This window comes from Brachyhypopomus gauderio, chromosome 11 (genome assembly GCF_052324685.1).
Source record: "Brachyhypopomus gauderio isolate BG-103 chromosome 11, BGAUD_0.2, whole genome shotgun sequence".
NCBI lineage: Eukaryota > Metazoa > Chordata > Actinopteri > Gymnotiformes > Hypopomidae > Brachyhypopomus > Brachyhypopomus gauderio.
In genome coordinates, this window is record NC_135221.1 from 6,926,262 (window position 1) to 6,948,602 (window position 22,341).

Consider the following 22,341-nt stretch of genomic DNA (forward strand, 5'->3'; position numbering starts at 1 on the left):
CCCCTTTGTGCAACTGTGAGTAGTTTGTACATTTAGCTGTATGTGTGGAATCTGCTTTGGTTGATCCTAGGTGTGGCACATACACGTAGACTCTGCTTTTGTTGCTCTAAGTCAAGGTGAATGCCAAGCATCAAGTATCATAACTCTGAAAACAAATAACTCAAACTGTCAAGGTGTACATATTGTACATTTTTAAAGATCAACAACACATTGGTAAACCTAGAAGCAGTAAATGACACATCACGAATGACAAAGGGCACAACTTCATGCTGTTAAAGGGCAAAGCACAAACCACCCGAGCACAGACAGGCCAGGAGTGGTGGGGCAGACGGGCCGTGTGGACACACTGCTATTATGGGATGTCCTTCAGAGGCCACAGGTCAGTCACCTGATCTACATCCCATTAAGAATGCAATTTACATTCCTGAATGCAAGACATTTGTAACTGAAGAGGAAAATGGATAATCCCTAGGGGGTGACTCAATGTCTACATATTTGCACGAGGTGCAAATTTCAGTCAACTCAAAAAAAATTCAGAAGAATTTAGAACCAGATACTTTTAATTTAGATTAAAGATTTATTTGTTCAGCTAATGAAGGAGCAGTGTGTGAAAAGAGTAACCTTCCCCCTGTGAAGATGTAAATTCTCTCAGTGTGAAGCATTGTGCAAATTCAGCTTCATCAGTAACAATTCGATGTGATGAAGAGTCAAGATTGTGTCAGTATCTAAATGTGGGTGGTAAACAATAATCAAAGACAGCAAGGTAAAAGCTTTTAGCGGGCAACGACATGTCAACAAAATGATCTGTCTTTCCACCTTGATGCTGTACAGTACACCTAATATAGGATGGATCACAGACACACTGATGCATCTCCTCTCTACAGATGTCACACCTTGGCAGCCATCTGCTGTGCCGCACACATGCTGGGGTGGATCTGAAGCGCGTCTCTGCGCTGTCATAGCCCTGTACAATGCTGCTTGATTCTGATTCTACAAGGCAGCATTGTAAAGAGGCTCAAAGCACAGAGCAGGAAGCACACCGGAGAAAGATCATTGTCTTGAAAAAGAATACTTGGTATTAAATATATGCATCTCTGTGTTAATATATACCTACTGATCAGCCATAACCTTAACAGCACCTGCTTAATATTGTTGTAGTTTCCTCTCATGCAACCAAAACAGCTCTGACCCACTGAGGCATGGACTCCACAAGACCTCTTCCACAAGACATTAGGAGAAGTTCCTTTAAGGTCACTATGTTCAAGGTGGGGCCTCCATAGGGCAAACTTGTTTTTCCAACACATTTCACAGATGCTCAATCAGACTGAGATCTGGGGAATTTGGAGGCCAAGTCAACACCTTGAACTCTTTGTCATGTTATTCAAACTGATCCTAGGGTGTTCTTGCAGTGTGGCAGGGTGCGTTAGCCTGCTGAAAAAGACCAATGCCATTAGAGAATAGCACTGCAATGAAGAGGTGCAATAGGTCTGCAATGTTATTTAGCTTGTGTGAAAGTAACCTCCACATAAATACCAGGACCCAAGGTTTCCCTGCAGCATCGCCCACACCACACCACCATTGCCGGCAGGCTTTCTTCCCATTGGGTGTCTTCTTATCCTCTTGGTGTCTGCCACGCACACACAACAGCCATCCAAATGGTGTAAAAGAAAAGGTGATTCATCAGTCCAGGCCCGATTCTTCTACTGCTCACTGCTCCAGTGCCGTTTCTGATCTGCCCATTTTAAGTGCTTTCGCTGGTGGTCGGGGGTCAGCATGGTCCAGTCTGACCAGTCGGTCTGCCGTACTCAGTGCTCATGACCCTGACACTGGTTGTCCTTCCTTAGACCACTTTTGGTATGTACTAAGCACTGTATGTCAGGACAAGCCCACAAGACCTGCTGTTTTGCAGATAATATGACCCTGTCATCCAGCCATGACAATTTGACCCTTGTCAAAGTCACCAAGACTTTTTTTTTTCCTTCTACCAACACATCAACTTCAAGGACTGTTCACATGCTACCTAATATATCTCACCCCTTGGCAGATATCTTGTTAAAAGATCCTCAATGTCATTCGGTTCACACAGACACACACACACTAGAAAATTATTTTATGTGATAGCTTTGTGTGAGTGTGTGTACACACACACAGAGCTATCACAAACCAATTTTCCAGTGTCTGTCTGTGTGAACCGAATGACACACACACACACACACACACACACACACACACACACACACACACACACACACAACAACATTCACACAAAACGAGTTTACAATGAATAACAATATTTTAGCAAAATGCAATCAAGTTATGGTCAGCTGTTTACTATATAAAGATAGTCAGGATAACATATGTGGAAATTGCACTTAAGTATCAGATACGTTAGGTCAGATAGATGTTTTAAACATGCAAGCAGAGGACGACGGATTTAAAATACGGACTAAAGCTATTTTACTGCGGCTCTGTCGCTTCACATTGAGTCATTCATGGCTGAGACATTTTTGAGACACATTTTTACAAATGTGAAGAACAAATTCATCGCAATTTCGTAAAACCGAACACTAATTTACGAAGCAAAAAGAAAACGAAAAAACACCCTACTGTTTTATTATGAGATAACAGGGCAACACACTCTTCTCCTCAATCTTTCGCGACAATATAAAGCGTGTCATGTCAAAGAACCTGATGTGTGTCTCTTGACTGGTAGCTAGCAGCTAATCGTCTCCATTGTGGTGGGAGGACGCGGACGGCCAAACGCTGCAGTGGATCCGGCGCGCCAGCCGCCTTCATGGAGACCGCCACATCTTTAGGGTGTCCCCCCGTTTCATTAACCGCATCCCTAGATGTTAAATCAAATGTATTCCGTTGTGTCGAGCAAAAAACGGCTGCAAAATGTATGCTGTTTTCCGAAAAAACAGACAAAAAAAGACCGCAATTTTGGACGTTCATCCCCTGCGGTCCATGTAGTCTCCCCGAGTCTCATGAAAGACGGATCCATGCGTCTCTTCATGCAGGGTTGGAGCTCCCATGGTGTTTCTCCTAACGGAGAGATATCTGAACCAATCCAAATGTAAGTAACATCAGTTGATGGTTCGGTTGACCAATGATTCAGCCGTTATAGCGCCGTCTCAGATTTATATAGCTACATTGTTTGTGATCGTCAAAGAAAGTAAACAAATGTGAACGTTATTCTGAACATATCAGGGACAGGTAAAGATGACAATTATGTGACGAATATGATTCAATAAATTAGATTCAATTTATTCAGCGTCCTTTAGGGGGCCATAATGAACAAAAAAATGCATTATGAGATTTGATAAGCATTTTAAAATAACCTTTCAGAAACCCTTTCCGATAATAAATTACCAGATCCACCGAGAAAGCGAAATTGTTAACGAAGAGTCACAACTAATCGATTAATTAATTGATAATAATGAATAACAATGAAGCCCCTTAGTCCAAACACACCATGACAGATGGGCACACGCAGCGGAACCTTTAATTTGTAATCACAACAGAAACTGTCAGGATCATGTCGGCGTTAGCAGGGTGAAGTGTGTGTGGTAAACCTGTGTTTTCTGGACACAAAGCACTACCACGATTATTTCAGCTGTACACTCAACATGCTACTTCATCCGGCATCAAGTGTTTCTATCGGTGTTGAGATAGACAACATATCATCTCAGGAATGGCTACATTATTCTCTCTGTAGACATTTTACTTTTTTTTTTATTCAAGACTCCCTTTTTTGTGACTCTGTAGGTTGCTTCAATACGTGGCGTGTACATAAAGACTGTACCAGAGCAGAAACCCCAACAGTGCTGGGCTAGGCTCACTATTCCATGTGATGACAGATGATAGTCAGAAGGGCTAAAGTGGAGGAGGAGGAATTTAAATCAGCAGGAACAATGACATGTTAAACTGCAAAGCAAATTTACAATGGACACCTGTTAGAAATGTTTATTAATAATAATAATAATAATAATAATAATACCAACGTTGACTTGACTCGTTCAAAGCAGCTTGTGGTACATTGTCATTTCATCTGAAAATACATCATCTCTCCATATATCCTATTAGCTCAGAAGCCAAAAACACCAATCTTGTCATAAAACTACCAATCATATGGTAGCTTTCATCTTCATAAAATAATTGCCTAACGAACTGGTACATCTCTTTCAGTGAGACAGCTATGAATCTTCAATTCTCATCAGAACTCGAAGGAAAATGTGTAACTGCCTATATACTCTATAAAAGCAAAAGCTTTCAAAAAGACAAAAAAAAATTTTTCCCCCCCAAGTCTTCAAAGATTTTGCAACATGTACTTGTCCGTGTACTCCATACCATCCAGCATAATGAAGCGAACACATTTTGTTGCTCGGAGGTACATCGAACTGGAGAATGTGGTCTTTGCCTGGTCCAAAGACAGGACTCTCATAATGACAAAGACCTACAGACAGCACCTTGTTTAGTGATTCAAAAGTACATTATATGACAGTACAATATTCATGAGGTGAATATTAGAGTCCACTCTCAGAGAACTTTACCCAAAGGTAAGGCTATCCAATAGATTATGTTTTTATTTCTGATTGAAGAACCAAGTAAACCTGTTTTGATTATATAATGGGACATGTGTCTATCTAACAATCTACCATTTCGGAGTTTTGGGATGAGCTTTTGGAATTCACACCTTACTAAACACTATATAAATAATAGACATGAATGAGGTGATGTGACATCAGCACTAGTGTACATTAATGTGAGCTCAGTTTGTGAACGCTGGCTCACCAACAAAGCTCAGAACAGACCTCCAGCACCTCCTGCACCTCCTGCACGTTCTCCTCTCCCACTCTTTTACATCTAGCTGATGACCTTCTGCGGTTCCTCCCTCTTGGGCCGACGGGCTGCTCCGGGGAGTGCTTGGAATACGCAGGCCTGCTGAAGGGTATGTCTTCATCTGATCCAGCCAGAACTGGCCCGGTCCAGAGGACAGAACCGTCGGCGCCTCCTTCCATGCTGCCTCAGCTTTCCTGCCCTCCTCTGCCCCCCGCCGGGTTCACCCCCCCTCAGAGGATCTCCAGATCCACGTGCCGCACCTCCGGATTGCGTTGCTGGTTTAACAAAGAGGGACCGTGTCAAAAGTAAGAACTTTGAGCATTAGCAGCCTTGGAGGTCTTAGATTATACTCGGAGCACTGCAGCAACAAATACGCTTTAGCAGATTTAAGCTTGGGTGAGGATTACTGCTGCACCCAGCGATGAATGATTTTTGCACACAATTTCACAATAAAACATGCTGGTGTTATTTCTGGATGCATTCCAGTCATATATGACAAAAAGGCCTTTACCCGAGACACACTCTGAAATATGATCCCTAACTACCCTCTCACAATCAAAATACAGCTCTGTATATTTGAATATCTTAAACGTTGCAGCAGACTCTGCCTGCTGTCTGGAAGTATTTGTGTGCATGATGTCTCCTGTCTGCAAGTATTTGTGCATGCGGTTTGTGTGTGTGCTGTCTAAAGGGAATACTGACATAGAGGCTCTGTGTAGATGGACGTGGTTTTCCAACACAGCATCCTGAATGATTACTGCAGGAACTGGCAGAAGGTACTTATCATGTGCATAGTGTTCACTGATTATTGTGTGTGTGTGTGTGTGTGTGTGTGTGTGTGTGTGTGTGTGTGTGTGTTAGAGAGAGATTCTTATACCTTCAGCTCTTTCTCCAGACGGTCTACCTCTGCTCCCAGGGTGTCTATAATGTTCTCCCCGTGCTTCAACATAAAGGCCTCCAGCTCCTCTGGTGTCTTCACCTGCTGAATATCCTGCAATGCAGAAACAGACATACAAACACATATAGACACACCTATACACACCCCAACAAACAATATCACACAGCTGCTTTGCTACTTACACAGTTCAACATCTCTATAATTCCATAACAATTCCATAAGAAACCAAGACAACATCTATCCAGAAACATTACTAGTTCAAACTCATTATTTTACCACAAACAGAAGTGACTTCAACAATCTGTTGTGTGCACTGCTTATAGCCAAGAACATGGCAAACACGAATGACACCAAGTTATGAATTACTTATAACTGAAGTCGGCACCCAAGCCCACAGCTCTGGTACCGGCCCACATCAGGAAGAGTGCAGAGGGGAATGACACAGCCATTCGTACGGCTCTGTACGTACGGTGAGGATCTGCTCGATGTCCTGCTTTTCCAGGTAGGAGCGCGTGACCACCCGCCCGTCGAAGTCCACCTCCGCCTTGAAACGCACCTTACTCAGCCCCATGTCTGTGGCCTTCACATCATGGATCGCCCTGAGGACACAACGCAGTGGCTCACACACCAGCGTCATCTCCACACACACCCACACACACCCACACACCCACACACACACACACATACACACACACATACACACACACACACATACACACACATACACACACACACACACGAGCCTCGGGCCGAAGGCGGCTCACCTGACGGCAGGGTCACTCTCCAGCAGCTCCGTTAGCTTTTGCAAATGCTCGGCCTGGATGGACCGACCCAGGAGAGCCTGCGTGTTGGTGTAGATGAGGAATGCGGAGACCGTGCCCAGCAGCGTGCCCACGCCTAGGGAGCCCAGGCTGTCGTAGTACGGGTTACCTGCGGGGTTTGGAGGGGTGTCACTACACAGCCCTGAGGTGCTGAGGGGACGCCACGCGCGCTCTGATGCCTTTCGGATTTGCAAATGCTGCTGACCCCAGGAGGAGAGGATGTGTGGAGGAAAGAGCAGACGTGTGGTGTGTGTGATGGACCTGTGAGCGAGGTCAAGCCCATACAGCCAGCAGCAAGCATCACGCCCAGAACCGCTGCGGTATCCTCCAGCAGGACCACGTTGGTGCTGGGGTCACGGCTCTGCATTACTGAAACACACACACACACACACACACGTTCAGCACATCCGTATAGATTTGCAGAGTCAAATATAATTCAACTCAATGTTTAACAAGGACACACAATGTCACAGCTGTGAAACACCACTGAGTATCCCTGTTGTATTATTCTCCAATAGTGCCACCTAGTGGTGGATTTACTCCTTACTAACAGTGAGTGAGTTTGTTACATTACATTTCCATGAGGTGATCATTGCATCTAACATTTCACTTGCATGATTTAATTGGTCGTTTGTACCGTATTCGTAGAAGGAAGCTCCGTGCTTGTGAGCGCTCTTCTTGATCTCGTTAATGGCCACTAGCAGTGTTGCTGAGAGAAGACCCATATAAGAATGTACAATTGAAATGACATTTTTCCTCACAGAAGGTTACAAAGTAACCCTGCCAAGCATGACATTTAAAAAGATGAACCATTACCTCCTTCAGAAACCAGAGATCCAGCTAAAATACAGTAGGCCTGCAACACGAGCACAGACATAAGACACACTGCAGCGGCAACGTTCACATTCCTCTGTACATGTAAATGTACTGACCCAGAGCAGCGATTCAATTGGTGCAGGCTGCAAAAGTCCCATAATGCCATGGTACCAGGAGAGGCCGGCACCCATCATGAAAATGCCCACTCCGCTGATGAGGGAGGAGATGTAGCGCATGTTGGTGAAGCCGTACCTTTGAGCGGGAGAAAAAAACAAGGGAACTGAGCAACTCTTCTCTAGTATGGTGCAATCAAACACTGCAGCCAGAAGGCCACTCAGGCCTCGAGAGTGTGTGTGAGCGCTGAGGAGACTGAGGTCTTACGGGTGGATGGGGTCTGGGTTGCGCACGGACTGAACGATGCCCAGGGCGAGCAGACCCTGCAGGGCGGAGAGAGGACGACACAGACACGACGCACATGCTAATGAATCCACAAAACACTAGTAATAGAGTCATTACTGGTTGAACTGGTACAGCACACCCAACACCCCTGAAGAGGAGATGGAGAAATGTGTAGATGTTTCAAACCTGGTTTGCTGTATCGGCCAGGGAGTGGATCATCTCTGAGAACATACTGGCTGATCCAGTATGAATCCATGCCAGGAGTTTGAAGAAGAAATTCAGTCCATTTCTGAATATGGACAACAAAACATACGCACAAATGTTCCTCTTAACATTACACTTCAGCGCAGCAGCAAGAAAGACATGACACAGCTAACATTATCAAAGTAGGACCCTTCTTCTCAGCTCACAACCAAAACGTTCACCATCATTTGCAGAACACTCTGAGATATATTATTCCCTAGTAACACAAACCTGGTAACAATCAGAGCCTGGTTGCTCTGGGTCTGCTGGAACAGACGTTTGAGAGAAGAAGAAAAAAAAACGTAGCCCTGGAGGGTCCCTAATGTCAACACAGTGCACATGTTTTATAACTTAATTTCTCTTTAACTTAATAAACAGCACATAGTCACTCAGTCTGGTCATGCTGACCCATTCATCATACATGGAGAATTCATAGCGCTCCTTAAGGAATGTGCCCCAGCTCCTGAACTCTACAGAACAAGATTACATTTTCAGTAAATCTTGACTGTTTCAGTAAATGTGCAGTGATATGGAAGTGGCTTGTTGTCGGGGAGAAACAGGAATCGTTCGGGGAGGTTAGAACACTCACATGCATATAGCTACCATCACCACCTTTCCTGGCCCCTGGAAAAATGTTGCCCTCTTGCCTGACCGGGGCTGTTGGGAAAGGAACACACACTCAACCGCTTCCTTGACAACAAAGTGGACCAATACTTTGCTTAATGTAACAGGTCAGGTCATTCCTGAATGCAGTGAGCCGTGCTAGTGTGGGCAGTCTGTACACCTGATTTAAAATGGGTACATCACCCTTGTCTGTAAGACTTAAGTGTATGTGTGAAAAACATTAAAGAAGGGCAGTGAATCTTCTAGAAGAAAACGTATTTTTCATTGAAAATGAAACTTTCATTAATTCATTGAAAGTCTTTTTTGTGTTACTACACAATAAGTTGCCAGCTTGTGTAAACTTATTGCCAAATAATCGGGGTTGTCACAACTTCCTTCACCTCAGTTTTAATATTAAGACATGGCTTCAACTCCGTTTTAACATTAGGAAATGGCTTCACCTCAGTTTTAACATTAGAACAAGGTTTCACCTCAGTTTTAACATTAGGAAATGGCTTCTGGGAAGCAAAGAATATTTAAACACAAACATTCACACTAACCTTTGTGTTTCCCCAGAAGTCTTTGTACTCCTTCAACAACTGTTGATTTCTGAATACATCTAATGATAAGAAGAAGAGAGAAGGAATAAGAGTGATTTTTAATTAGAATAAAGTTTTAGATCCAAGATGTACTTTTGACAACATGTTCTATTTTGATTTAAAACACTACTCACAAAAAGTTAGGGATTTTTGGCCTTCGGGGGATATTTATGGAACATGTAAAAAGCTCACAAATGGGCATTTAAGTAGAAGCATGCAATGGCTATTTCCTCATCTCAAGCAATTTATTGAAACAAAAGCCAACAACAGTGGTGGGCTTACCTCAACAAAAAACATCAATGTCTCAATAACTTGTCATGAACATCAATTACAGCTTAACAACAATGTCTCATTATGTTCTCAAGTCGACTTATTGACTGCTGAGACATGGTATACCACGCTTCTTGAAGAGCCCTCAGGTCATTGAGGTTCTGGGGTACAGAGTTACGAGCATCTACACAGTGACTCAGCTAATTCCATAGGTTTTCTATGGGATTCAGGTCTGGAGAAAGCGCAGGCCACTTCATTTGAGGTACCCTAGCATTGTTGTTCATGAAGACAAAATCAGGCCTGTGTTGTTCATGCAGAGGCACAATGACTAGATTAATGCTGTTATTCATGTAGTGTGGGCTTGTCACTGTATCATTCCGTGTAGGGCAGTTCTGTATTGACTAGACACACCTGCCCACACTATAACAACACCACCACCACCACCACCACCACCACCACCACCAAAGGCTCATCTGGTGACAACAGTGGTTGATGCGTAGCGTTCTCCTTGATGTTTCCAACATTGTTGCCGGCCACCATTTCTGCTCAGTGTGAATCGATCTTCATCAGTGAACAGCACTGAGGCCCATCGGTCCCTCGTCCAGCGTAAATGCTCCCTGGCATATGCAAGACGATGGCAAGTCCTTTGGGATGTGGCTAAAGGACCACTTCTAGTCTCTCTGTATCTCTGTTGCAACCTGCTGATGATACTCTGTGACACTCTAAGCTCAATGGCCACTTCTGTCTGAGTATATCCAGTTTGAAGATCAAGGCGTCAGGTACTGTTGAACAATTGTTTGCTGTTGTCTTGGACTCATGATGTCAAAATGTGAACAGCATGATGAGAAGGACTGTTTAAATTCCAGTTTTAATTGAACCAGGAAATGTATTAGTTGACTCATGGATCAATTTTGCCGTTAAGCACCTTGTTAGAGAATAACAAGTTGTGCAAAAAGTACTGAAACATTGGACAACTGGCTATGTGAATTCAAAAATTTAGAGGTCGCATTAAGTTCACTTGTGAAGGTCAGAGTGCATTTTAGGTTCATCCTGAAATTTCACCCCAAACACCCCTAACTTTTTGTGAGTAGTGTGTCTAGAGGAGTGCTCCAGAGCCTCGTAACCCCCTAAACACAGTGAATGTTAGTGACACTGTGAGACTAGATCCATACATTCTTTACTCCCTCACAGCAGCAACACATCAGTCAGTCAGAGCACATTAAGAGAACGTATTGGCCACCTACTTTCCTGGTACTCCCTCTCCACCTCTTTTCTGTGTTTCCTCTCTCGTGCAAGAGCCTCCGTACTGCCCCACACATCCAGGGCCCTAACAGCCACAAGCAGAAATACAGTCTCAGCTGACCTGACAACTGTGAACCACAGACCGGACACAGCACGGCATGGGGGCGAAGAACTGGAGCGGTGTGGTTTAGCGGGGGTGTAGCGGTGTGGTTTAGGGGGTGGGGGTTGCAGCGGTGTGGTTTAGCGGGGGGCAGCGGTGTGGTTTAGCCGGTGGGGGTTTCAGCGGTGTGGTTTAGCGGGGGTGTAGTGGTGTGGTTTAGCGGGGGTGTAGCGGTGTGACTTAGCGGGGGTGTAGCGGTGTGGTAGCGGTGTGGTTTAGCGGGTGAGGGTTGCAGTGGTGTGGTTTAGCGAGGGTTTAGCGGGGGTGTAGTGGTGTGGTTAAGCGGCAGTGTAGTGGTGTGGTTTAGCGAGTGGGGGTTGCAGTGGTGTCGTTTAGCGAGGGTTTAGCGGGGGTGTAGTGGTGTGGTTAAGGGGCAGTGTAGTGGTGTGGTTTAGCGAGTGGGGGTTGCAGTGGTGTAGTTTAGCGACGGTGTAGCGGTGTGGATTAGCGGGGGTGTAGCGGTGTGGTTTAGCGGGTGAGGGTTGCAGTGGTGTAGTTTAGCGAGGGTGTAGTGGTGTGGTTTAGCGGGTGAGGGTTGCAGTGGTGTAGTTTAGCGAGGGTGTAGCGGTGTGGTTTAGCGGGTGGGGGTTGCAGTGGTGTAGTTTAGCGGGGGTGTAGTGGTGTGGTGGTGTGGTTTAGCGGGTGGGGGTTGCAGTGGTGTAGTTTAGCGGGGGTGTAGCGGCACATACTTGGCCTCCACATCTGAGCGCAGGAAGACGGTAAAGGCCTCTGTGTCATCGTGAGGGCTACGCCGGCGGATCTTCCTCAGTTGCTCCAGGTCACTGAAACACACACACACACACACACACACACACACACACACACACACACACACACACACAGACTTATAAGTAACATGTCAGCATATGAGGAGAAAAATGGCCTTCTGCAACATCTCTCAGGTACTGCAACAGTATGAATAACATTATCTCAAGCTTGTACTGAAGCGATCCTCCTGGGAAAATAACTAAATAACACCTACCTGGGCTTGAGGCAAAATTCGTTCATGGCTCTGACCGCAGTGATGAAATTGTTCTGGGTGTATCTGCTCCCATATTCTCTCTTCTTCAGCACAGCCCTGACTGAAAACCCCAGGAGACACAGCGGGTCAGCCCACCTGCCCCAGCACACAGCCCACAGGCAGCACGTGAACCCTCAGGCATGGATGGAGGGAGGTGTTACCTTTCACTTGAATGGCATCTACTTTCACCAGAGCCTGATGTTTTGGATCTTAAAAAAATCATAAAATGAGAAATAAAGTTTAGCTGTGTAGTTTGTTTTTCCAGTTACATGATCATATATGTCGAGAAGAACTGCTCACCAGAGAGATCAGCAGCGACTACAGAGGGGGGAAAGACAACCATTAGAAATCATCTCCATCTCTTAAAGGAACCAATCAAGAGCTCGATAAAAGACTCAGTAGCCAATGGGCTTTGTCCAAGGCAAGCACCAATAATACAAGTACCAGACGATTCTTTGGAGGCCTTGGCAGTGAGGACTTTGTCAGGACCTGGTGGTGTTGCCGATCCACTTTTACTGCTGCCATCAGTAGAAGAGTACTGAACCTGTGCCCATGTGAAAGAGGCGCCTCGATGGTCAGGGAAACATAACCTCAGGCTGTGGTCCTTAACCCCATTTTGCCTAATTTTACCTGCACACAGACATCCAAAGGTTCCAATCTCAAATCCAGTACCACAAACACATCTGTGTACGTTCCTCTTTCAAAAGCCTTATGTAGCATGCAAATATTCTCTGTGGTTTGAGGTCAGTTTGAATAGTAAACACATACTATCAATCCAAATGAGTTTATTTATTATAAGAAATCCATTTGTAAATTATCTGGATATAATCCAGTGTCACTATAATCCAATAGTGTAAAATGATCGAGCAGATTACCGCAGCATGACCACGTTTCCCGGATTGGTAACTGACACAGATGGGCTCGCTGTTGCAGGTAGAGCCTGCAGAAGAGCTGCGATGGTCTGTGCGCCAGGCAGGGGAACATGCTCGAGGTGGCAAAGGCGACGAGGAAACGTCCTGTGGAGTCACATTACACCCTTTATGTAGAGCAGACAGTGCACGGCAGTGTGAATAAGGGGCAGTTGGTAAGATGCTTGGAAATGTCGCGGAAAGGAACGGAAGGAGTCCAACGGTTACTGTGATAATATATGACGATAAAAATAAATGTGGTGTGTAGTGAACTGTAGGTCAGTTGAGACAATCGCAGTTACCTAAATCGTAGAAACGATGTGCCTAACCCTTCTAGGCATTCTGAAAAACAGAAAAGATTTCTGATATGACAGTGAAACGACTATAGACACACAAATGACTCCACACCGTTACACCCATAACATGCTTTATTTACTGCCTACTCCATGTCTGACAGTAGGTGTGTTTACACTTCACTAGACTTGCTCAGCTACCTCAGCTGTAGAATACGTTAATGTAGATTCATTAGAAGAGGTTTGTCAATATAAGATAGTTAACTGCCTTCGCAGGACAGCTTAATGCCGCTAGATGTTCTTCAGAAATAAATCAGGACTCAGTCAGTGTTTGGGGCTGGCTGAGCTGGCTCGGGTAGTCCAGATGGAACCGAAACCGGAAGTACAGAGGTGTTGTTAGGCGCTGTGGAGGTAAAGGTTCGCCTGTAGAGGAACATCAGTAGCTCAAATACTCAAATACAGTGACTTGGTGATTATTAACGAATCCGGACGCTGAGGCATCAACACTCCTGTCAGGTCTCAGTGTAGCACCGTTAATTTAGACACCTAACGTAGGTTAGCCCTCAAGCTAGGATAGCACACTTATAGACATGGCTACACATGTCTGGTGAATGAGAGAAATAAATGTAGTTAATTATATAAATGATGAAAACAGGCGGTGTGTCTGACCCAACTAGTGGGTGGGTGACATGCTAAGCTAAGCTAGCGCCCGGCTAGCTGGCTAATAGTGAGTAATGTGACATTTGCCTAGCTACTCACTTCATAGTCGCAGGAGAAAACGCGTCTAGCTAGGTCCCCGTCGCAATAAATGCTGGGAGTGTTTACCTTTAGGTAACAGTTTGTCATCCGCACATCTTAATCCATCTCATGTGGCGGACCATCAGCTCAGACGCGCTTCGCTCAACTCATGAAAACATTCAAGGCGCAAGTGGCCCAAATCTCGCGAGATCGTGGGAACGAAGTCATGCCCCAAATCTCGCGAGAGCATGGGAATGAAGTCAGCTTGTTTCATTTTTCACTACGGCTAGATTATCTAAAGTCTCATATTAAAGTTACTGATTAATTAAAAAATTAACCCAGACAAAATAACCAAAATGTTACACACACACGGGCTTCACGGAACAGTACTGCAGATCGTATAGTAATTTACGCCCTCAGATACCTTTAAAATGACGTCCACCAAAACAAGAGTACGTTTGACTACAGGTGGATCAGGACCGGTTTGATGTGCCGTTCTTCCATCGAACCCAAATAAACCTCTAGTGACTCTACTTGCAATATCACAGGAAAATTCAGTTCTGACTTTGAGTTCAATGTTATTCTTAAGGAGAAGTTAACATCATGTGAAATATTTGCGCTAACAAGCATGTTTCTGCACACTCTCAAATAAAACAACTTAAATCTTTACGCTTGTTTTAACCTTAACCTTTCGCTGAAACAGATGGGCCTAAATCGTTATCACAGTAAAGGCCGTTACGTTGGCGCCACGGTGTGGCAATAATTGAAACTACATGTATGCTATCAGTGCAAACTCATGAATGTTAAATAGTTAATTTCTAACATGTTAGGACAACAAAATAAAACCCAAATTATAATGTTGGAAAACAAAAATAACAAAACAATCTACAGTATTGTAATAAAATAACCAGTAAAAAAGCCTTTTAAAATACCTACTAAAATATTTTCTACTAACAGAAACATGTTTAATGAACAAACAATTTTGGTAACCCAAATCTTCAGTCCTGACAGTTTTAATCCCACTCAGACAGATTTTCAATCTCCTGAAGCCATTCTCTGTCAACCTAAACAAACAAGGGTAGCATACAGTCACTTGAACAAAAATATAACTGAAGACAGAACTGCAACTACTGACAAAAAAATCATAATGGATAATATTCCTAGCTTTAGATTTAAGGAATGCAAGTGCCATGCATCATAATCATAACTTCTCATTGTTCACCTGTTGTTTTTTCAACTCAGTATTGCTTAAGGAAGGGGTTGACGACTCTGCTAAGCCAATGTCGACAAGCTCCCTCTGGGTTTCTTGTGACCATTGCATCTGGTTGTCCAGAGTCTCCCAAATGTTGCTCTCAAAGGCATCCGAGTCCCCAGCGGTGAACTCTGAGCACTGCCTTTTGGAGCACGACGGTGTCTCCTCCTCCTCCTCCTCTTCTTCGTGCGTTCTTTTGCTTGGAAGCCCTGGATAGCCAAACATACAGACAAAACTGCCTGAGTTTAATAAATAGCGATGGCCATAACGAATGATTACGATGGGACAACGGTTGAATACACTGTTACTGTAAGTCATGTAAAATTACATAGTGTGCAGTGTGCTGTTGCTACTGTTGGACCATACACAAGTACAGGGGAAACGTCACTTGCCATTTTCAGGTTCCTCATGGCTGTTCCACTCAGACATAATCGTCTCTGAAGCCTAGCAGAAGGAAATCAGAAAATATGCAAATCACAAACAAATGTAGCACATTTGATTGGCATAACCATCATCTCGCCTTTTCTAACACAAACAATTCACAAACAGTACAAGAAGGTAAATGTAGTGTTTAGGCAGCAAAAAAACCTTTTCAGAAGTACATCTGCTTCTGGAAACAAATCGCCCATTTATGACTCTCTGAAGTTTTTGATGTAAGGGGAAAGACAGGTCATAGCTGCTCTGCACCTAAAACAGACACATACGATAATGTTTTGGACAAGCTTAAGGCTGACTATGTACTATCTGTCAGATTTGATTTCAACAGCCACATGAAGTGTACCTTCATGGTAGTCAGACAGGCGGTGCGAAAATCGACACTGCTACTGCTGCTCACAATACTCTTCACAGAGCTCAGAATCACCGACATGGCAGACTGAAGCCTCTCTTGGGACTATACACACAATCATATGCAGGCACACACTCAAACACAATGAAGCCAAATGCAGCTGTGAGCTGTGAGAATATATGAAGTTAAATTAAATGAATGGTGTCAAAACGTCTTGCCTTGTTTCTTTTTAGAAATCCCCTGAGGGCACTTTTCAGTAACGACTGCAGGGCTGATCTTACTTTGTCATCATTGTACCAAAGCACCTTGTCCAAACATCTCTCTAAAGTTTCTTCACTCCCTTAATATAATGTAAAAGGTAAAACAGACAGTGGTTACAACAAACGAAAATCCACTGCAGGTAAACTACAGACCCAGGAAGCATTACAAATGCAGGATGAACTGGGTCTAGCCGCTGCAGCAGGACTCACTGATCTGAACCGTACCGATGACGTCAGAGAGCTGGGAGTGGAAGGGGTCTCTGTACTCGAAGAGAAGGAAAAGCATGACAGTCTGCTGCACGGTGTGCTCAGGCTCAACCCGCCTCCCCTGCGGTTGAGTGTCGTCCTCATCGTCTACAGAAAACTCCACCTCACAGGACACAGATCCTAGATAGACAAAAAAAGCCACATACTTTGAGCATCACATGAACTAAACACCTTTTACAAAGGGGATTGTTGATTTTTTTTTTTGTGTGTTACTGAGGAGATGGCCTTCCTTAGTGTTCCCCCTCAAACCGAACCCTGTACGTATATTACCCTGACCGCTTTGCGACTCTGCGTGGCGGACTCGAGCCAGCCCCAGCTCCGCCCAGGCCGGGGAGTCAGCCAGGCTGTGGAGGAAGCTCAGCTGGGTCGCCCCTTCTCCTCTCTTCAGAGGAACACCACTGGGACTGTACACCAACACGTGACACGGATGTTAAGGTACAACTGCTCACAAGTCGAGGCAAAGCAAGTTCATTTGCTCATTAAGACATGACATAAGATGACATCACCATCATTGTAGTAAGATAATGTAGTGGAGAGAAGATATAATACCCTTGTTATTGTTATATGCCTCAATTATATATGTTATATATGCCTCAATTCAGTCATATCAAATTAACAAGGCTGCTGTAACAGTATGTGCTCATTAGCACAACATAATTATGCACACCCCAAAACTGAGGGATGCCATAACTGTATCTAAAAAATACACTCTGCCAGTGACAGTTATCTTTACATTACAAAGGATATGTGTATATGTGAAAGTCGAGTTGGCCAGTTAGGGTACTGGTCCATACAGGGCCTGAGGGTGGCCAGGGTAGCCATACTCAACTCTCCACACAACCCTGCCTCCATGACTTCAGAAGGCAGTAGGAGAGCCACTCTCTCCCCCAAAACAGGGTGCATTCTCGTACATGTAGGGAGGCATGCCATGGTGAACGGAGTCCTTTGGAGAAAAGTATCACAGATAGCAAGGTTTGATCTTCAGTGTTTTAAGTTAATCAATTATTAATAGCCTGACTTTGTGATTATCAAAAATATGTGAAAACTGTATTAGGTGAATAAAATTCCAAACTGTGCCATGTGGTTTTTATAGAAATAAGGACTAACTGGGAAAATATGGTACTGTCCATGGAAATGGCATGATCCATAAGTGAAAGTCTATTCTTGGCTCTATAAGGGAAAAAATTGCAATAATTAGCTGGTAGCACAGTGAGACTATGGAACAACAAGGGTGACTGCCATTTAATTTGACCTGAATACTTGGCTGTGTGAGTGTTCTTTATCCCTGACTTTGAAGACAATCGTGACCTATATTAGATAAAGAATGATTGAAACCCAGTTTCACTAGTGTGGTTAGCCAGAAGTCATGTTAAAACTACTGTGTTTAGAATGACCAGTCCCTGACCTTACCTTAGCATTAACAAGACTGAGTCTTTGAAGAAATGTTGCAGTAGCGGCCTCCGTTTCCTGCTTGTCCTGGTCGTCCTATAAGAAACCAAATTAATCTGATGGATCTGCATCACACATACACTCATGCTGGGTTAAAATACATTTTCTTTGTGATTGATGACTAGACATACAAACCTGGAACGAGCAAACAAAATGCAAAGGCCCAAAGATGTTTGAGAACATTTGAAGGTCTTCTTCACAAGGACAGTCACAAAAATAGATACTGGAAGAAAGTCTCGCTGTAGCCTCTAAAAAAGGCAAAACAAATAAAAACAATACAGATTATTAATAGTCAACTTTCAAAATGCGCCTTTTTGTGTTACACAACTCTTAAAAATAAGTTGCTAGGCTTAATAAAAAAAACCTGCCATTCTGGACATGTTCCTCTGACATTCTGAAACACCAAGGACCAGCAGCTGCAACTGTAAACAAGCAAAATTGATTTCTCAATCTAATTAAGTAAACAAATAAGTAACTGCCTTAATTGCTTCCTCGGACCGGTGTACGTTGGTCGTCTGACAGCCTGCATGCTGTGGACCCGCAGAACCAGCAAGCCCCCTCGGCCGTCTGGACGAGCACTGCTACGTTTAGACTCAGTGCAATCATTACGGGTCAGAACCATCAGTAACCTGATAACCTGAAAGAAAGTGAACGCAGACACAGTTTCTCCCAAAAACTAAACACAACTGCTGCATGTCTACGTTGAGCCACACCTCAGTAGTAGAGAGAAGATTAGCTAGATAGCTAACGAGTCATGAAACCCACTCAGTCAACGTTAACACAGAGAACTCTCCCCCTCTGTAGCTAGAAAGTTGGTTACCACCACAGTTTTATCGTGCTGTGAGAAGAATTCATAATTTAAAAAAGGCCAATTAGTTTTAACTACCTGCTGCAGTTTAGATGTCATTTTATCATACGTTAGTTATAAGCTAGCTCTCTGGGCACGTGCCGTAAATGGGGACTAGTGGGTTGTTAATTACTGTAACCAGGGGTGTAGTGGAGGGGGGGGGGGGGTCGCGGGGGGACGCGCCCTTTAGGACTACACCACTGACTGTAACTAAATAATTACTGTAACCAAGTATATACTGTAACTAAATAATTACTGTAACCAAGTATTTACTGTAACTAAATAATTACTGTAACCAAGTAATTACTGTAACTAAATTAGCTAGCATCAGAGCTTGAAGGAGGTTTCATGTTTAAAATAACCTAATACATAAGCAGGGTTGCCAACTCTCACACAATGAGCACGAGACACACGCATTTGACTGTCTTCACACGCTCTCACGCCACACATCCGATTTCTCACGCCGAAAAAAAATCTAGTTTATTTACCTCTGATTCAATGAGTTACTAGTTCGCTCTGGTGCCGACCACTGGCGATCGATCGATCGCGATATAATACTTAATTTGTGTCCATTTTACCATTTTACATTCGCCACACCCCCCCATATCTCTATATGGACTTAACCTTAAAAATCTATAGTAATCTTAACACCAGACCACCTCTTTAAAAGGCTTCCCTGTAAAAAGTGATAGTCAGAACGCAGATAAATCCTTCACAAGATTTATAGACTTATATTCCACTCTAAAGTTTGCTAGACTCACCTCATCAAGCTGTCTAATGTATCCTTCAGTGAAGCGTTTTCATTTGCATGTAATGATGGGTATTTGTGTACGTCTGTGTGCGTGTTCATGTCTATGTGTGTGTGTGTGTGTGTGTGTGTTTACATTCTTGTTTTCAGCCTAGTCATCTGCTGATCATGATTTCCTCACATGAATGCAGGGATGTTTCGTAGCAATTACAAGCGGATTTCTGCATGTCATGAGTTTTTTGTTAGTTTCATGTGTATCTATAGTGTGTAAGGCTAATTATATAGACCGAGGATGCAGAAGTCTGAGCTCAGCCAATGAGATTACAAAGACCTAGAATTCTATGCAATGCTATGTAAATGTCAGAAACAAATAAATAAACAAAGAACTCATTTGCATCTATTTTAATTGTGCAATATGAATATTTGACAACAGTTTATTAACTAAAACTTTAACTTATTAACTTATTCTACATAATAGTTCATCGATCACAACAATACTAATAATCATGAATATAAAGATTTGTAATGTATGCACCAAATCCATCGATTCTTATTATTTACAGTATCTACAAGCTGGATTCAGAGATACATGAAAGGTATCACAACATAAATAATACATAAATAATAATTGCCTTTACAACATAAATAATAAATATATATAACATTAAATAACTTTTTTTTTTTTTTTTTTTTTTGGAGCAAGCACATTCAGTTCAGGAATCTTCACAATGCTGGCACAGCATCTGGATGTTATAATCCCCTCCCCTCCCACTCCCAGTGAAGTAAGTTTCCTGTCCCTGGGCCTAGAGGCTTGTGACCCCCGGCAGAGTTGGTCACGCTTTTCTGAGCGGCTTCTTTAGCCTGGTGAGCCTGGAGCACTGCGACGGCCTCATGGACCTTGGAGCTCAAAGACTCGGGCGACTCGAGCATGTGCAGCAGCTCAGAGTTGTCCATCTCCAGCAGCATACCCGTGATCTTGCCCGCCAGGGTGGGGTGCGTGTTCTGGATCAGAGGGAACAGCCGCTCACCCAGCATCTGCTCCTGCTCCTGCGGGGGGGCGGCCGCCAGCATGGAGGCCGTCAGAGGCTCCTGGCCCTGCACGTACACGGCGGACTGCTGCGTGGAGACCTGGGGCTGACCGCTCAGGTGCTGCTGGGTGTTGCACACACCTGCTGCGTATTTGTACTGTGGCACGTCGCGCACCGGGGAGGTGGGGGCTACCGGAGCCGCGCGAGGGCCCACGGTCTGCGGGGCGACGCGCTGGCTGGACATCACGCGGGGCACCTGTGAGGTCGGCCGGACGGCGCCGAACGTCTGTTGTCTGGACGCAAACGGCCTCACGGTGGCAGGCGTGTTCTGGAAGTGCTGAGGTCTAACGCCCTGCGTGGTCCAGCATGGACTGGGTTGGAGCTGGGCCAGCTGGTTAGTCGGGTAGTACGCAGTTCTGTTCTGGGCCTGCGGAATGGCGGTGATAAAGTATCCGGAGGGCGGGGCGTGCTGGTAGGGGTTGAGCACGTGGTTGGGCACGGCGCACACGCTGGCCAGACGCTGCATGTACTGGTTGGTGAGGTGGGCCTGCCTCTCCTCCTTGCGCTGTGCCAGGGCCACGTAGAGCGGCTTGGTGGCCACGATGCGCCCGTTCATCTCCGTCACCGCCTTGGTGGCCTCCTCCGGCGAGGAGAAGCACACAAAGCCGAAGCCCTTGGAGCGGCCGCCGTCCATCATCACCTTGGCACTGGTGATGTTTCCAAAGGGTGAGAACTCTTTGCGCAGGCGTTCATCATCGATACCGTCGTCCAGGTTCTTCACATAGAGATTAACGCCCTGGTAGCGGCTCATGCGGTCCTGCTTCACCTGCTCAAACATCCGCTTCAGCTCCATCTGCCGCTCCACTTTCTTCTGAGCGCGGCCTACGTAGATGAGCTTGCCGTTGAGCTCCTTGCCGTTCATCTCGTCTACGGCCTTCTGAGCATCCTCATGCCTCTTGAAGCTGACAAAGCCGAAGCCTCTAGATTTGCCGCTGTCGTCGGTCATAACACGGATGCTCATTGCGTTGCCATATTTGCTGAAGACCTCCTTCAGTTTTTCATCATCCATGTCTTCGCCAAAGTTTTTGATGTATACATTGGTGAACTCCTTGGCCCTGGCCACGCGCTCTGCCTCACGCTCTTTGCGAGATTTGAAACGCCCCATAAACACTTTTCTGTCATTGAGCAACATGCCGTTCAATTTCTCAATGGCTCTCTCGGCTGCCTCCTGCGTCTCAAAGTGCACAAAGCCGTACCCTTTTGAACCGTTCTCATCACAAACCACCTTGCAGGACAAGATGTTGCCAAAAGCAGACAAGGTGTCATAAAGGGCCATGTTGTCAATTGACTTGTCCAGGTTCTTGATGAAGACGTTTCCCACCCCACTCTTCCTCAGCGACGGGTCGCGCTGAGACCACATGATGCGCACAGGTCTCCCCTTGATCACTTCAAAGTTCACGGTGTCCAACGCACGCTCGGCGTCCTCGGGTTGTTGGTAGTTAATGTAGGCGTAGCCCAGTGAGCGCCGGGTGATCTTGTCCCGGCACACCCGAATGGACAGGATGGTTCCGGCGGGGCTGAACTTCTCAAACAGCATGGCCTCGGTCACGTCGTGGTGGAGGTCCCCGACGTACAACGAAGCCATCTGAAATCTAGGGGCGCTGGGGTTCATCACGGTAAATCTAGTAGTTTGTCGAAGCAAGTTCTCAGGAATTTACGAGGGTCGACGCTCGTAGACCACCTATACTACTTCACAGCCAATTCAAACCGCTACAATTTTTAAAAGTGACTTAACATTTTTCAAATGCTTGCGTCGTTTAAAATGTCTTTAAAAGAAAGCGTCACTACAT

The 22,341-nt window shown here is 44.8% G+C and overlaps 1 protein-coding gene and 1 pseudogene across 11 annotated transcripts; both read right to left on the minus strand.

Moving 5' to 3' along the window:
- Positions 1–2,309: 2,309 nt before the first annotated feature.
- slc30a9 (solute carrier family 30 member 9) lies at positions 2,310–18,835 on the minus strand. Of its 11 annotated transcripts, none has more exons than XM_077021394.1 (21): positions 13,941–14,058; positions 13,125–13,164; positions 12,790–12,930; positions 12,359–12,544; positions 12,215–12,232; positions 12,076–12,123; positions 11,876–11,975; positions 11,583–11,675; positions 10,736–10,818; positions 9,183–9,241; positions 8,609–8,676; positions 7,963–8,065; positions 7,759–7,814; positions 7,494–7,629; positions 7,378–7,417; positions 7,199–7,270; positions 6,823–6,930; positions 6,505–6,670; positions 6,210–6,339; positions 5,720–5,833; positions 2,310–5,117 (listed from the first exon to the last, which is right to left on the minus strand). In XM_077021394.1, exons 3-21 carry the CDS (start codon positions 12,896–12,898, stop codon positions 5,073–5,075), a joined length of 1,734 nt encoding a protein of 577 aa, XP_076877509.1. In that variant the 5' UTR covers positions 12,899–12,930; positions 13,125–13,164; positions 13,941–14,058; the 3' UTR covers positions 2,310–5,072. The 11 variants fall into 11 exon arrangements, 2 of the variants coding, with proteins under 2 accessions (XP_076877509.1, XP_076877510.1); XM_077021395.1 differs by having other exon boundaries at positions 13,875–14,043; XR_013133955.1 differs by lacking the exons at positions 2,310–5,117; positions 5,720–5,833; positions 6,210–6,339; ... (14 more) ...; positions 12,359–12,544; positions 12,790–12,930 and adding exons at positions 15,076–15,314; positions 15,498–15,549; positions 15,694–15,792; ... (10 more) ...; positions 18,367–18,505; positions 18,755–18,835 and having other exon boundaries at positions 13,124–13,164; positions 13,875–14,917.
- Positions 18,836–20,198: 1,363 nt separating this feature from the next.
- Positions 20,199–22,265, minus strand: LOC143526780 (polyadenylate-binding protein 1A pseudogene; annotated as a pseudogene).
- Positions 22,266–22,341: the final 76 nt, after the last annotated feature.